This window comes from Bos grunniens, chromosome 3 (assembly GCF_055505025.1).
Source record: "Bos grunniens cultivar Pamir isolate PY7600 chromosome 3, Bosgru_T2T1.0, whole genome shotgun sequence".
Lineage (NCBI taxonomy): Eukaryota > Metazoa > Chordata > Mammalia > Artiodactyla > Bovidae > Bos > Bos grunniens.
In genome coordinates, this window is record NC_141167.1 from 20,036,727 (window position 1) to 20,051,487 (window position 14,761).

The following is a 14,761-nucleotide window of genomic DNA, read 5'->3' on the forward strand; positions in this document are numbered from 1 at the left end:
ACCCCATGCCAGCCCTGGGCAGAGCAAGGGGCCTCTAGGTTGGGCCACAGTGGGAACCAATTATACAGCCCCTGGGGACAAAGGAGGTGTGTGACGAAGGAGCCCGGCTTTCCTCATTGCCTATCTCCAACTCCTGGTCTCGGACAAGAGACTTGTGATAGGAGCCTTGATCCTTCCCTTGTCTTGTTTGCCAGTGAATGTTCACTTAGCTGGATTAGGGGAGCCTGGAGCTCATTATCTCTGGGATGCACAGGCTGGAGAGAGGACATGGAACGGTTGGCTTCAGGTGACGTGACAGTGATGCAGTGGGCATTTGGGTAACAAGGTGGAGAGATTTCCCAGGAGGCGACAGGAAGTGGAAGGTGCTGCAGCTCAATCTTTGAGCCCTGGAAGGAAATGCGTCCCTGGAATCCAGCATTGAGCCCCTTTGAATCAAACAGGTAGAAGGGTAGAGACAGGGACGCTACTAAGAGAACCCGATGTCCAGGCCTCTATCCTGCCCCGATCTTCGCCTAGGGGTTGCATCTTACTTGAGTACTTGCCTTGGATTTAGACTGGCTCCATGTGGCCTGGAATGAGATGCCATGGAGAGGAAAGGTGGGGCAGCTGTGGTGCAGATCTGTTAACTGGCTGTTGCTTGGTAAAACTTCAATGCCAGATTGTGGGTCAAGGGGTTGAGAGACATTGTGAGTCCAGGGCCGGGAGAAATTGGCCTGGCCTTAGCTGCTGCCTCCTTCTGCATGTTGATTTCCTAAAGATGGGAGCCCCAGATTCTCAAAATGTCCCCCAGGGAGCCCTGCTGCCTGGTACAGTCAGTGACAGGTGCTGGAACAGCCAACTGCCAGAGGCAGTCTTGGAATGGAGTGTGTCCAGGCTGCCGCTTTCTACCTCCTTACCACCCTGAGTTAGAGCTTGTTTGGTGGGAGGAGCAAGGAGCAGGGCACCTTCTGTCCCCTGTGGCAACTGACGGGGATTTAATCGCCTTTTGGAAACACAATTGTTAAGCCGGGACAGAGGGAGTACAGGCAGAAGGAGCAAGTATCAATGGTTTTAAACGGCGTCTGTCTCTCTGCGCCTCTCCTAACGTGAGGCAGTGAAACGCGTTATCGAGGAGGCCCGGAAAGTGGCTAAGTGCGTTTGACACACGCCAACTCCCTGCCTCCACACTGGATAATTGCATTGTCAACTGTTCAGCGAGGTGGCAGGTGACACTGCAGGCCGATTGATTGTCCCGCATCGCAGCTCCCCAGACTGTCAGCTCCCCAATCGATGGCGTTTACACAAGACACCGTAACTGCATCTGTAACTAATTCCAGTGTAAAACTCTCCGGAAGCTGCTGCTGCGCACCCCCCCTTCTCCCCTCCTCTGGAGAGCACGGGCCTCTGGAGGCCCCAGGACGCCTTTCTCCCTGGGCTTTGGTTTTGTTGGGAACAGCAGGTGAGGAAATCGATGGCTCCTTTTTTGTGGTTTCAAGTTCCAGGATGTTACTGCCCCTAGTCAGTGGGCATCTCCAGTTTCACAATCGAACATCTGATCAATTGATCAAATTAACGCTGATTTTTTTTTCCTTCTCTCTTTGCGATGACCCAAGAAGAAATGAGTTTATGAGAGATGGGTCATTTTTATAAAATTTAGGCTTTGCTTATCATTTATGAACTTAACCCTCTCCCTCTCTATTGCTAAGTATCCACTTGGAGGGAAGAGGTGTTTTTTGAACTGCCTGCCCTCCCTAGACCAGGCCCCCACTGCTGAGCATCACTGATCATCAGGGTTAGTCTGCCTGTGGACAGCACCCAGCCCTTCATGGGTCTGAGCCACAACAAGGGGACTCCCCGGTGACTGAAGAGTGTTCTGGGTCATCTTGCGGGGTCTGAAGGCAGTCCCTGCTCTGGATAGTAACAGCAGGCGTGGCAGCTTGCCTGTTACTCTGGAGCTTCACAGAGCAGGAGCCAGAGGCTTGGGAAGGCGTTCTCTGTGCCATCTTGCTTCTGAGTACTGGCTTGGGATATTCCAGCAGCTGAGAACATAAAATGACTGTGGAGCCTTCTCAAAGTATGTGTGGGAGGGGGGCCGGTTGGCGGGGGCCCTGTCTGCATAAAATGGCTTTATGGCCGTTTCTTTTTATTATGATTCTGCCAGAAGTCAGCAAGTGACATTTCATTAAGAAAATAAAGTTTAATGTGCTGGGAAGGAGGTTGGAGTTGGCTGGGGCAGCACAGGAGTGAAATTGGCAGTGGCAGCCTGTTCTGAACACCTGAGGGGTAGGGAGAGGCTCCCAGCATCTGTCTGCTGGAGGAGGGGGTCAGGGTCAGAGTCAGCTGCTCTGGCCAAAGGCAGGCCTTTTCCTTGGCAAACAAGATGTGTCGTGCTCTCCATCCTGTCAGTGTGGTTGGAGAAGAAGGAGATTGTTGCCCACTTGAGAGATGGGGTCTGAGAGGTGAGGTTGTGGCCAGAGAGGTTTCTGCAGGCCAACAGCTGATCAGGCCTGGACCTGCCTCTGGCACAGGGCTCCCAGCACCTAACAGCAGCACAGTTGGCATTTAGCCATCACTGCTCGGGGGTGTTATGTGGCAGCTGTGGTGGGCTTGGCCAGCTCTGTGCTGGGTGATGCTTAGATCACAGACTTAGGGTTTAATCTGGTGAGCAGCAGTGACAATACGTGGTCCTACATGTGACTTTGGAGTGTACAGGAGCCTGGGTGGGCACCACGGAAGGGGCCCCTTTGTAGAAATATCTAGGGAAGTCTCATCTGTACTCAGCACCTTGAGCGTAGGAATCAGATCAGGAAACAACGTCCTCAGTGTCAAGCCAAGCGGAGGATGAGTTCAATGAAGTTTGAGAGAATGGTGAAGCAAGTTCATTCAGGAAGTATTTAAAGAGCAACTACTATGTGCAGGTACCATGAATAAAAGGCATGATTGAGAAGAGTCAGACTTGCAGAATGAGCAGGAATGTGTTCTGTAGACCAAGAGGGAGACCTTTCTAGGCAGAGAGAACAGGAAGTACAAAGGCCTAGGGGCGTGAGAAAACACACAGGCCCTGGGAACCAAAATAGCTGTGTTCCACCAGACTACAGAGACCTGGTCCAGGCCTGGCAGGCAATGAGACTGCAGAGATAAAGACTTCCGGCCACTGGGCTGCTTTACGTGTGGAGAAGCCTGGACTTTTCCTGGCACTTTGGGAGTGCCTCGTTTTCTCAGGTTTGCCATGGGAGCCATACTGGGCTGAGGAGTGGTGCTAGGATTCTCGGCTTTGCTTCTCACTCACCCACAAGGCAGGGCTGGGCAGGGTCTGGCCAAGCCGGAAGATGTGAGGCTGACTGCTGAGCTGCGTGCACTTGGGGGAGGGGGGTTGGCAGGGCTCGAGGGGCGCAGGCTCTAAGTGAACCTGATGGCTACATTCTGATTGATGGCAGAGTTTGTCTCCCAAACTGTCAGAGGGTTTATAGAGGTGCCACTCACCCACAAGGTGGGAATTGCTTGTCAGGACACTTGGCTGTGAATAGGAGACAGAGCTGTAACTTGGTGTTTTCTCAGCTTAATGGCCCCGCTGCTGACCCGCCTGCTGCCTTGAGTTTGTTTGTGCCTCATGTGGAGGGCAGATGAGGACGGCGGGCAGGGGTGGGCCTGGGCAGCACCTGTTAGCTCTCTGTTTCCCTGGTGCTGCTTGCTTCTGGGACGGGTGGGCGCGTTGTGAGACCAGAAACCAGAGGCGTAGGATAGAGAAGGATCAGGAGAAAGTGCTTTTGAAACGGGCTTGAATGATGGAGAACATTCCAGATGGAGAGACAGCATGAGCCAGACAGACAGGGTGACATTGGAGGTGGAGTAAGTCTGTCCGTGTATGTGGGACTTAGGGAGCGAAATGAGAGAAGGTGAAGAAGTGGGAGCATCCAGAGTGTAGCAAGTCTGGCTTAAGAGTAGGAATTGGTTGCGGGCACAGTGAGGAGCCACAGGCAGTGTTGGAGCAGGGAAAAGAAGGGTCAGGACTCTATGGCGACAGGACGAAGCAATAGATGAGAGGCTTGGCAACCCACTACAAGCCTGTTGCCTTCGTGAATGTGTAAGACCCTGAAAGTGGAAGAATGGACAAGAAATTTCCGAGATCATTGAGCAGAACTCTGAGCTGCTTTGCATCGATGCCACTCACCCCAGATCCCGTCGCTTTCAGTCCTTTGTGTCCCCAGCAGGGATCCTGCACTGGCTCGTGCGATGTGGTCCGAGACCAGAACCACTGGGAGAAGGCAGGGGCAGAGAGGGAGAAGTTGCTTTGTGGTCCCTGGCCCCGGGCTATCAGGAAGGGTGGTTCTGGGAGTCCGAACACAAGGCAGGTGAGTGGGCCTGGGGCAGATTGAGCAGCTCAGCCCCTTGCATCACCACCACCCCTCCCACTACTGGCCGAGAGTCTGCCTGTTGCTGTGCCAGATACACCTTGGTGGGGTCACTGCCTGCCCCGCCCTCGGCCCTGCCTCCGCCTAGCCGGGTTGCCTCCGGGGACTGCTCTGAGAAGCAGGTGTGCATGCCTGTCCTCCCTCGGCTGTCCCTTCTTAATCCCTTTATAACTGCACTTGTCCAGGAATCTGGGCTGAGTGAGGTGGGGATGAATAATTAATGTCAGGCGCTTCAGACACCAAATATTTGAACAGCTGCCTGGTGTTTTTGCTGGCAAGGACCTGCCGGCCAAAATCAGGACATTGGCTGAGGGTTCCGCTGTATGGCTCTGACAGGCCTTTGCCAGCCTACTCTCCCCCGGGTAGACTTGCCAGGCTGGACCATGGGGCACGGGATGCCCAGGTCCTGGGTTGGGGTGGCCTTGTAGACCTGTCTGTCCTCTTCCTACTCTTAGATGTGGAAGGCAGGTGGACAGCAGGCCTAGACTAGGTGTCTCCTGAGGACTTGACATAATGTATGAATGGGCTGGTTTATGAGCAGAGACCACTTGGAGCAGCAGGCAGTGCAGGAAAGGCTAAGGTATGCAGAGTGAAAAAGAACTGTAATGTCAGAATCAAGAGCACCCAAGTGCTCTCTATTCCCCAAGCCCAAGTTTCTGCCAGGCCTTACCTAGCCCCAAACCTGACCCCTACCTTAGGGAACAGAAGGGGGATCCTTGGCCTTGTCTTGCTGGCCCCTGGCCCTCCTCACACCCTGCCTCCCACAGGCTCTGGCTTCGTCATGTGCAGCGGCAAGGAGAATCCGGACAGTGACGCTGACTTGGATGTGGATGGGGATGACACTCTGGAATATGGGAAGCCACAGTATCCTTGGGGCACGGCGGGACTGGTGGGACAGGCCAAAGGGAATAAGGAAAGCCACAAGCACCTCCAGTCACTCATCCACCCCAAAACCCCCAGGGTCAGTGTCTCAGCTTGGGCCAGGGGCAGCCCTCCTGGGGATTCAACCCTCACGGCCCACCACAAACTAGGATCCATTATCCTTGACCACCTTGCCAGATACACGGAGGCCGATGTCATCCCCTGCACAGGCGAGGAGCCTGGCGAAGCCAAGGAGAGAGAGGCACTGCGGGGTGCAGTCCTAAAGCAAGTGTGGGCACAGGGTTGGGCGGGTGGGAGAAAGGGAAGGGAGGCCCTGGGGCGGGGGTCCACCCGGTGCCCGCCCTCCGGGCTGTCCTGCCTGCCTTCGGGGCTCACTTTGTCCTTCCTCTTTCCTTTCTCTAGTGGTGGCCCTCCTAGCACACGCATCACACCTGAGTTCTCTAAATGGGCCAGTGATGGTAAGTCCTGACCCAGGTTAGCAGGGGCCGAGGTGGGTGGTGAGTGATTCAAGCCCAATCTTTCACCTGTGCTGCCCATCTGGCCAGAGTGTGAGTCCCCTCTCTGTCCCTGCAGAGATGCCATCTACCAGCAACGGCGAGAGCAGCAAACAGGAGGCCATGCAGAAGACCTGCAAGAACAGCGACATTGAGAAGTGAGTGGCCCGAGGGAGACCAACCCCGGGGACCACAGCTCAGTGGGAGGGAGGGGGCCCTTCGCTAACAGGAAGGCCTGCTGCCCTGGCACACAGCTGGCAGTGGGGCCCAGCTGGTGCTGAGCATGACTCTCTGAATTGATCACTAGGCCCCGGCCCCGGGAGCCTTGGTGGAGGGAGGAGCAGGCGGCCTGCCTGCTGCAGGGGCCTCCACCCGGGGAATGTGATGTATGGCCGCCCAGCCCAGCCGGCACACTTGATTCATCTCCAGTTTCTGTTTCTTAATCGGGAGCTAAATTGGTTTCATTTTTCTTGTCCCGGGTGGCGCTTGCAGTGTGGGTTTTAGGCAGGAGTATTGGGTCTCATCACTTCTGGTAGGAGTTTTTGGCCCACATTCTCTGGCAGGGGAAAAGAAGATCCGTTAGCACTTCCCCCAAGGTGGGGCCACGCCTGGCCTGGATCCCCAGGAGCCACCAGGATTTGAAAGCAGCAGCACACCTTACTGCCTTTCCAGAAGCCCAGGCAGCCCAGTCCTGGCCCCAGGAGGTGGCATTGTCCAGTTCTGGCTGCCTGGAGCTGCGCTGCTGTTGGCCATTGCCTAACTCCTCACACCTGCCCCTCCCTCCTCTGAAGGCTAGGTTGCCCGGGGTTAAAAGGCAGCCTCTTCATTCCAGGGCCAGTGTTCCATCTTGCCTTCTGCCGGGAGAGTGGATTGCAGGCCAGTGCAGGGCCGGGTCGGCGGCCCAGGGTCACCTCCCATTTGTTTCCCTCCATTTTGTGTTGTCATAAATTCATTCCAGCCCGTTGTGGTTGATCAGTTTATCTCGGCCAGGGCCGCGAGTGCTGCTGGCATGATGTATGGGCCGCGGCGCAGGGCCCGGCTGCCCATGAATCACCGCAGCTGCTCCGTGTCAGCGCCGGAGCGGGCCGCACGGGTTCGGTGCAACCAGCTTGGGGGGAGAGGAATGACGTATGGATGTTTATTTAATAATTCTCTCCTACTCCAGCTGAGCGGGGCGGGCGGGGCTGTAAGGGGCGCCCACCCTCATCTGGAGGGGCTGCTCATAAATCAGAAAGACAAGATCATTAATCAGGGATGGCGCCGGAGGGGGAGGTGGGGGCCAGAGCCAGTGGCCATCCAGTGGTCCTACCCCACTGAGGGCTGGGGGAGCTGGGTTTTCTGTCCCACCTGTGTGAGCACGAGCACCAGTGGGCGGAGCCCTCGGGGATGAGCTGGAGGCGGGCTCAGTCATGTGCAGAGATCTCTGATGGGTCTGGCCCTTCAGTCCCCATGACGTCTCTCTTTCCCAGATATGTTATGGGTTCCCGTCCTGGATCTTTTTCACATCCAGGGGAAGGAGAAACACAGGCTGCATGGCTTCTTCAAAGAAATTCTCCACCCCATGCCTTCAAGGGGCTCTGGAATAGCTCACAACCTCCCTGGATCGGGGGCCTGGAGGATTGGGTGTTTCACTAGAGCAAAGAGTAAAGGCCAGTTATGTGCTGAGCAGATCCACCATGGGGATGGAGTGGCCTTGGAGATGGGAGTGGGAAATGGCTCTTCTGGACTCATGGCTTTTGCCTTCCCAGCTCCAGCTCATTCTCTGGTTTAGGGTTTTCGAGTTAGTTTTCTACTCTGGGGTAGGCTGCCCCCAGTTCCAGGCCTTGGTTTCCCAATCATTGAAGTAACCACACAGGATCAGCCTGGTTCTTGGAGAGGAAGGAAGCACAGCTACCCATCCTTGTCTCCTTGCCAGGAACATACCAGCAATCCAGATGGGGGTGGCACATACAGCATTGGGCAAAATGCCAGGGGGAGGACTCAGCTGTGCAAGTGCGTGTGAAGAAGGAGAGTGTGGTAAAGGCTTTCCAGAGCTGGAAAGCTGAAGGGATGCTCCCAGGAAACCCACCAGTGCCAGAAGGAGTTGTAGTCAGAGCCTTCCTCAGGTTGCTTGGAGAGAGGCAAGGCAGAGAGAGCCATGGACTGCTGAAGTGATGGATCTGGAGCATCTCTGATACAGGGATACAGCCATCAGGGAGACCTGCTGGTGCCCCTTTAAGAGAGAACGGTCAGAGATCAGAGTTTGCCGCTGCCCATTAAGTGTTTCCCACCATCCTCCACATGCCCCCTGTTACACCTATGCCCAGCAGGGACAGACTGCCTGGAAGCTTTCAGGCTTTCTGGCCCCACTGCCCCCCAAGGCTGGCAAGACAGACCACCCCCTAGGAGATGGCCCTAGCACACACACCGCCCTTGTGATTCTACCTCAGCTGACTGAATACACCTTCTCAACCTTAGCTCTTACCCTTTACAGCCCTCCTCCAATATCCTCAACTTCTTCCTGCAAATCGAGTGTAAGATAAACTTCCCTTTCTGATTGTGGCATCTGGGGTTGTCTTGGACACTGGGTTCCGTGTAGCAACCTTCTGCTTGTCCACAAGTGAGCCTTCCAGGCAGATGGGGCCAGGGGCCCTTGCCCTTGGTTCCCACTGTTTTCTCAGCCTGGAGGCCTATCTCCTGGTTGTAGCCAGTGTAGAGTAACAGCTATTCACACTGTTACTGGTTGATTCCAGAATCAGTCTGCCGGGGTTTGAATCCCATCTCCCCTACTCTGCGTGAACCTTGGGTAGTCTACTATGTTTCTGTGCTTTTGTTTTTGTTGAGTTGTGTCCGACTCTGCATCCCATGGACTCTAGCATGCCGGACTCCTCTGTCCTGTACTGTCTTCCAGACCATGGCCATTGAGTCAGTGATGCTATCTAAAAGTCTCTGCCTCCCCTTTCTCCTTTTGCTTTAGTCTTTCCCAGTGTTCCTTCATATATAAAATGGGAGCATTAGGATCTCCCTATGGAGTTTTTGTGAGGTGTAAATAAGATAATAATTTTTAATCTCTCAGTAAAATTCCTGGCATTTAGTAAGTGTTTAATAAATTTTAGCTCTTTTATTTGTATTATGTCATTATTCCCTGAAGCTCATCTCCAGTACCATCTTTTCTACTCCTCCAGGAAACATTCCTCCCCCTCTGAGCTCCTCTGGGTTCTGTTGACTTGTTTTAGGAGTGGTGGGAAAGATCACTCCTTAGAATTGTCTGAGCTGTTCCCTGTTCAGTATTGTAGCTCAGAGAGTTCAGGAAGTTGCAGGGCTTGTGCAGGGATTGGACAACAGGTGAGGACCACCAGGACATCTGACATGCCAAGGAAGAAACAGCTAGGAGCCGTTGATGTAGGCTAGGCCTCCAGCCCAGGGACCTAGATTATGTGGGCCTCCTCAGATCCCCATCTCTCAGTCTCCCTGGGGGTTAGACCAGCTGTTTCTTCAGCAGGTGTTTACTTATACTCCCCTGCCTGGAGTGGGGCTGATGTCCAGAGTCAGCATTGGTGGAGTGATCATCTTGCCCTCAGGGAAGCGAGTCTGGCAGAGGAGACAGGCATTTGCAGTTGTACCGCTGTAGTGAAGTCCAGCACAGGGGCTGGAAGAGCACAAAATGGGGAGCCCCACCAATGGTACTGGCCGAGGCTTGGAAAATGTTTCTGGGAGGAGGTGGGAGCTAGGCCTGAATGATGAGATGGAACTAGAGAGTTAGGAGGTAGGGTGACCCAGAAGAAGCAGAAAGTACTTGAGAAGCCAATGGAGTGAAAAATGGTGGAGCATGTGGAAGAACTCTGGCATTGGACGTGGATGGAACGCAAAGCACGTGGCAGGGCGCTGAGGCGTGGCTGGTGGGGGCAGGCCAAAGAGGCCCTCGTAAGCTTGTAGGAGTTTGCTAGAGCTTTACTCTGAGGTGGATGCTGAAATGTTGGAAATGTCAGTAGAAGCGGTCGGTCTTGCAGAATTGGAGGTGCCAGAAAGATGGGGACTGGAGGCAGAGGGACCATCCAGGTTGGTGTAACGCAGTCATGAGCACTCAACTAGGGGTGGCAGCGTGGAAAGGAGTGGATGCCAAGGATGCGAGGAGCTGGATGTCAGGGGTGACTGGGAATGAGGAGTTTCGAGAATGGTTCCCAGGTGTCTGGTTTAGAAATTCACCAGGATGGAGGTGCAGGAGCGAGGCGGGTGAGGGGCGCAGGTCTGGAATGTGGAGTTTGTGGATCTAGGATGTGAGTGGGATCGGGGAGCAGGGAGGTCTAAGAGACATGGGTACATGTGGTTCTGGAGTCCAAGGAAGGTGTGGGCTGGAGGTTCAAATTAGAGATGCCAGCCTGCTGCCTGCGCAACTGTGCCATCCTCCTTACAGAATCACCGAAGATTCAGCTGTGACTACGTTTGAGGCCCTGAAAGCTCGGGTCAGGGAACTTGAACGGCAGCTGTCTCGTGGGGACCGTTACAAATGCCTCATCTGCATGGTGAGAGGAAGGGAACCTCGCGTGTCCCTGCTTGGGCCTCAGTGCTCCCTGGGGGTTGGAGAGGGTCTCTGCCCCGTGAGCTGGGCCCTTCAGAGGGTGGGACACCTCAGAGTGACCCCTCCCTTCTCTGCCCATCTTCTCCCTAGGACTCATACTCGATGCCCCTGACATCCATCCAGTGTTGGCATGTGCACTGTGAGGAGTGCTGGCTACGGACCCTGGTGAAGTGGTCTGGGGGTTGGGAGTGGGTAGCCTTTTGGGGTTACTGCCCAGATGTCCATGCTTATGCTTGAGCCTGCCTGGGGGGTTGGAAGAGCAAGGAGCAGGCGGAGCAGAAGCACAGACCACAGCCTGAATCCAGGATATTCATCCCCCAGCTCATGAGCCTCTCCCCTCCCCCACACCAGGTTTATCCAGTTCTCCCCAGCCATGGGGTCTCTGCTCCCTTCCCCAGCCCCCACCCTGGAGGGCCCCGTGTTACACATAGCAGTGAGATCCCCAGTCAGGAGGAGGCTGGGTGTGGGTAAGCAGGACCAGGGCCTCAGCCCCTCCCCCTCCCATTACTAAGCTCCTTCTGCTCCTGCCCCTGTTCTTCACTCAGGAGCAGCCATTAAAATGTCGCCCGGAGACAGCAATAAAAGGCCCGGACGTGGGCTCTGTGTCCTGATCAAAGGCCGCGTGTAATCTCGTTAGGGCCGCGGCAGCCACAGCTGGACCCAGCCTTGTTCTCATTACCGGGGCTCCCGCTGCGGGCCTAGCCAGGCGGTTTGATCCTGGCATCCCCCCAACACAGGAGCGTGCCTGCCTGCTCACAGAGGCTGCCCAGGTCTCCCCAGCCCTCGCGGACAGGACCAGTCCAAAGTCCCGGCACACATGGGTGCAGGGAGACATGGCTGCAGGCCCGGGTGCACACGATCAAATATGTGGCCGGGGTTTAACCAGAGGGCCTGCCCCCGCCCCCTTCTCCCCGCAGGGCGCCAAGAAGCTCTGCCCCCAGTGCAACACCATCACAGCGCCTGGAGACCTGCGGAGAATCTACTTGTGAGCCGGCCACCCCAAGCAGGCCTTGCCTCAAGCGCCCAGCCTGCCCCGCCTGCGACGAGACGCCCCCTTGTACATACTTGCACACAGGTTCCCCATGTACATACATGCACACACACGAACACGCACACACGCACACAGAGGACTCTGGAGCCAGAATGGAGGCTGAGGCCCAGGCCCTGCCTGCTGGCTCCCACCAAGACTGGGGACCATACCTGTTCTGGGTTCTGTTCCCAGGGTGGGGCAGGGAGGTGGGGGTGGGGGGAGTATTGTCAAGCAAGGCTCCTGAGATCCAGCCCCCAGACGGACAGACATGCAAACACCAGACTGAAGCACATGTAATATAGACTGTGTATGTTTACAATGTTGTGTATAAATGGGACAGCTCCCCGCCCTCTGCCCTTTCTCCTTCCCTCTGGTTGTATGATTTTCTTTTTGTTAAGAAGGCCTGGAGGCAGCGCCTCCTTGAGGGCTGGCTGGGGGCTCGGCCCATCCGCCTCGGGTGCCTGCCTCACCCCTCCCCGGTCCCTTCCCTCTCCCATGTGCTCGCTGTTCAGTGGTGTATATTTCTTCTCCCAGACGTGGGGCATGTGCCCCAAGGGAAGTGATCCTCTCCTTAGTCTTAGCTCCTGGGGCTCTTGGTAAGGAGTTGGGGGAGGGGGGAGGCACAGGCGTGGGAACCGAGCTGAAGCAGGGGCTAAGACTGGGCTGGACAAGTGTGCTTCTGGCTCCCCAGCCTTCCACAGAGAACCTTTCCTGGGATTAGAGCTGCTCTTCCTGGGAAAAGTGTGGTCTCCCCTGCCCTCCTGTGGGCCCCATGGTGTGATGCTGTGTCTGTATATTCTATACAAAGGTACTTGTCCTTTCCCTTTGTAAACTACATTGACATGGATTAAACCAGTATAAACAGCTGCTGTTTCTGTGTATATGTACAGGGAGGGGAAGATGATGGGGTGGTAGGAACACAGGCAGTTAAGGGGTTAATTCCTGGCAGCCATGTGGGGAAAAGGACTTGGCTATGGCTTTGTAAAGCAGTGTGGGGTCAGTCTGCTCAGGGGCCCTGGAGCTCTTGTCGAGTGGGGGGGTGGGGCCAGGACCTGGACTCCTGACTATTGATGGGTAGGGGCTCCAGGTTAATTCCTTATCGATGCAGAATCGTCAGCTCATTAATCACAGGAGAGGTCAGAGCTTGGGGGTACCGAGGGGATGCAAGCTCTATCCCCTGGTCTAGGGCTGGAACAGGCTGTAAGCTCAAGTGAAAACATAATCCCCAAACCTCTGTGTCTTTCTAGTTCTTTGAAGTGATCCAGGGACCAAAGTCACCATCTTAGTCCCCTGTGGCGGCGTCTGCTCTCCATTCTAGTGACCACTACCTGCTATAGCTACTGCACAGATAAACGAGCAATAAGAACCCCCTTTATCCAAGGTGGACCCTCAAATCAGGAAACTGAGGCTGGGCAGCCACCACTTGAGACGGAGCTTGGTCAAGCGGTGATACTCACGGCTGACCAGTACTAGGGAGTGAGCAACTGTCTGGGTGCTTGGGCAGGTGCTCAAAGCTGCAGAGGAGGTCTTGGCCACCACAGAAAGCTTGTTTTGACAGAAGATTCTGCTAAAATTCAACACCCCAGAGTATCTTCATGACTCCAGATGCCTTTCCTTCACATGTTCTCACACACACCAGACCCCGCCTCCCAAATCTTAGACACACCCATCTCCTCTCGGATGCGTAGTGAATACGACAGAATCAGGTCCAGTTGCCAGTTCCTGTCCACCTGTGCACCCAGATGACAAATCACCCTGGTTGGAGTCCCGTGAAGGCCCTTCACAGCTCCAGGCCCAACTTGATGGCACCAAATATTCTGAAAGCAAGGATCCTGGGGCCCAAGACTAGGAAAATATGTGGCCTGAGCAGAGCAGCTCCAGTGACGGTTGAGGGTTTAGAAGTGGACAACGCCCAGTTCCCATCAGGCTGGCTCCTATCGGATCTCTACTCTCCCCTCTCCCTGCCTTGGACTCAGTAGGTCCTTGATGGCTGGTTACTTTCACCCCCGGGGGCCAAATGCTGTCTAATAGAAGACATTAACCCAGAGTGAGGGCATGAAACCTGCCCTGCTGTGGGATCCTTGAGTTCCATCTCATGGCACAGGCAGCACTGCCACCTGTTGGCCATGGCTAGGAATGCAGCCACACAGAGTAGGAACAGGCTGCAGCAGTTGAGGGGCCATCCCAGAGGGTTGAGGCCATGCAGGGAGAGCTGAGCTCTGGAGACAGAAGGTGCATCAGCCCCAAGACTATCAAGGGTCAGCTCCCACCCAGAGCTCTTCCAGCCATCTCCTTCACTGACTCAAACTTTCAAAGCCCATCCCTGCCCCCCAAGTCCCTTGATCACCACAGTGTGCTAAGTCACTTCAGTCGTGTCTGACTCTTTGTGACCCTATGGACTGTAGCCCACCAGGCTCCTCTGTCCATGGGATTCTCCAGGCAAGAATACTAAAGTGGGTTGCCATGCCCTCCTCTAGGGGATCTTCCCGACCCAGGGATGAAACCTGCGCCTCATGTCTCCTGCTTTGGCAGGTGGGTTCTTTACTACCAGCGCCACCTGGGAAGGGATCACCACAGTAAGCTCAATCAATCAACACATATTTATTGAATGCCTACTATGTGCCAGTATTGTGCAGCAGTGACTGATAGGATGATAGATGATACAGAATTCTAAGGCTGAAGCCACTACTCCTGTCTACAGAGGATCCAAGTGGGTCTCCCTCAAGGAGATGAAGGCCAATGGTTCTGGTCTTCAGGACTCCTGACTCAGCTTGTCCCAGCTCCCATCTGGTGCTGCTATCTTCCTGCTCCCCACACCGTCTGCCCACTCCACACACATCTTGCAACTTCCCTGGGTCCAGTGGCTTCCTGGCAAAGTGTAGTAGATCCTGGACAGAGCCCCCCACCTGTCAGCTCCCCATATGGCTTCCACCTCAGACTCCCTGGCAATGAGAAGCCTGAGTAAACTGCCAAGTGGGATCCTAGGGGATGGTGCTCCGGGCTTGGGGGGGCTTTACCTGCCCTTCCAGGTCCTGGGAGCACAGATCACAGCCCCTGCCCCAGCCTTCCCCTACCTTCTGACACCTCCCCGCAAAGCTCACCTTCCATTCAAGGAATCAAAGATCAATGTTGGGGCTCAGCCTCACCCCACCCCCAGCTTTATTAACCCTTCACAGTCTAAATGCCACAGGAATCAGCAGCCTGACTGCTGCACTTAGCAAACACAAGCGCAGCAAGGCTCCTGCAGAGACCTGCACAGGCACTACTGCCCCCAGGATCCTGGGGTCAACAGACGGACACGGTCCCCCAGGACAGAGGCCCATGGGAATTCTCTACCTGGAGGACCACAAAGACCCCGAGAGCTGCAGGGAGCTGTACCGGTAGAGGACCCCACCCATGGACGTAG

General features: G+C 55.2%; 1 protein-coding gene across 8 annotated transcripts in view; it reads left to right on the forward strand.

The window, feature by feature from the left end:
• The window catches only part of RNF220 (ring finger protein 220), a 279,246-nt gene extending 267,027 nt beyond the window's left edge, over positions 1-12,219 (forward strand). For 5 of the 8 annotated variants that reach the window (XM_086384980.1, XM_086384970.1, XM_086384998.1 and 2 more), the window contains 7 exons: positions 5,159-5,255; positions 5,451-5,537; positions 5,676-5,731; positions 5,847-5,925; positions 10,161-10,269; positions 10,416-10,490; positions 11,243-12,219. In XM_086384980.1, the coding sequence (XP_086241106.1) occupies positions 5,159-5,255; positions 5,451-5,537; positions 5,676-5,731; positions 5,847-5,925; positions 10,161-10,269; positions 10,416-10,490; positions 11,243-11,314 (575 nt within the window). In that variant the 3' untranslated portion in view covers positions 11,315-12,219. Of the gene's footprint in view, positions 1-495; positions 4,332-5,158; positions 5,353-5,450; positions 5,538-5,675; positions 5,732-5,846; positions 5,926-10,160; positions 10,270-10,415; positions 10,491-11,242 lie in introns of those variants that run through there. The other 3 variants (XR_015157972.1, XR_015157971.1, XM_086385022.1) reach the window with 2 other exon arrangements.
• Positions 12,220-14,761: the final 2,542 nt, after the last annotated feature.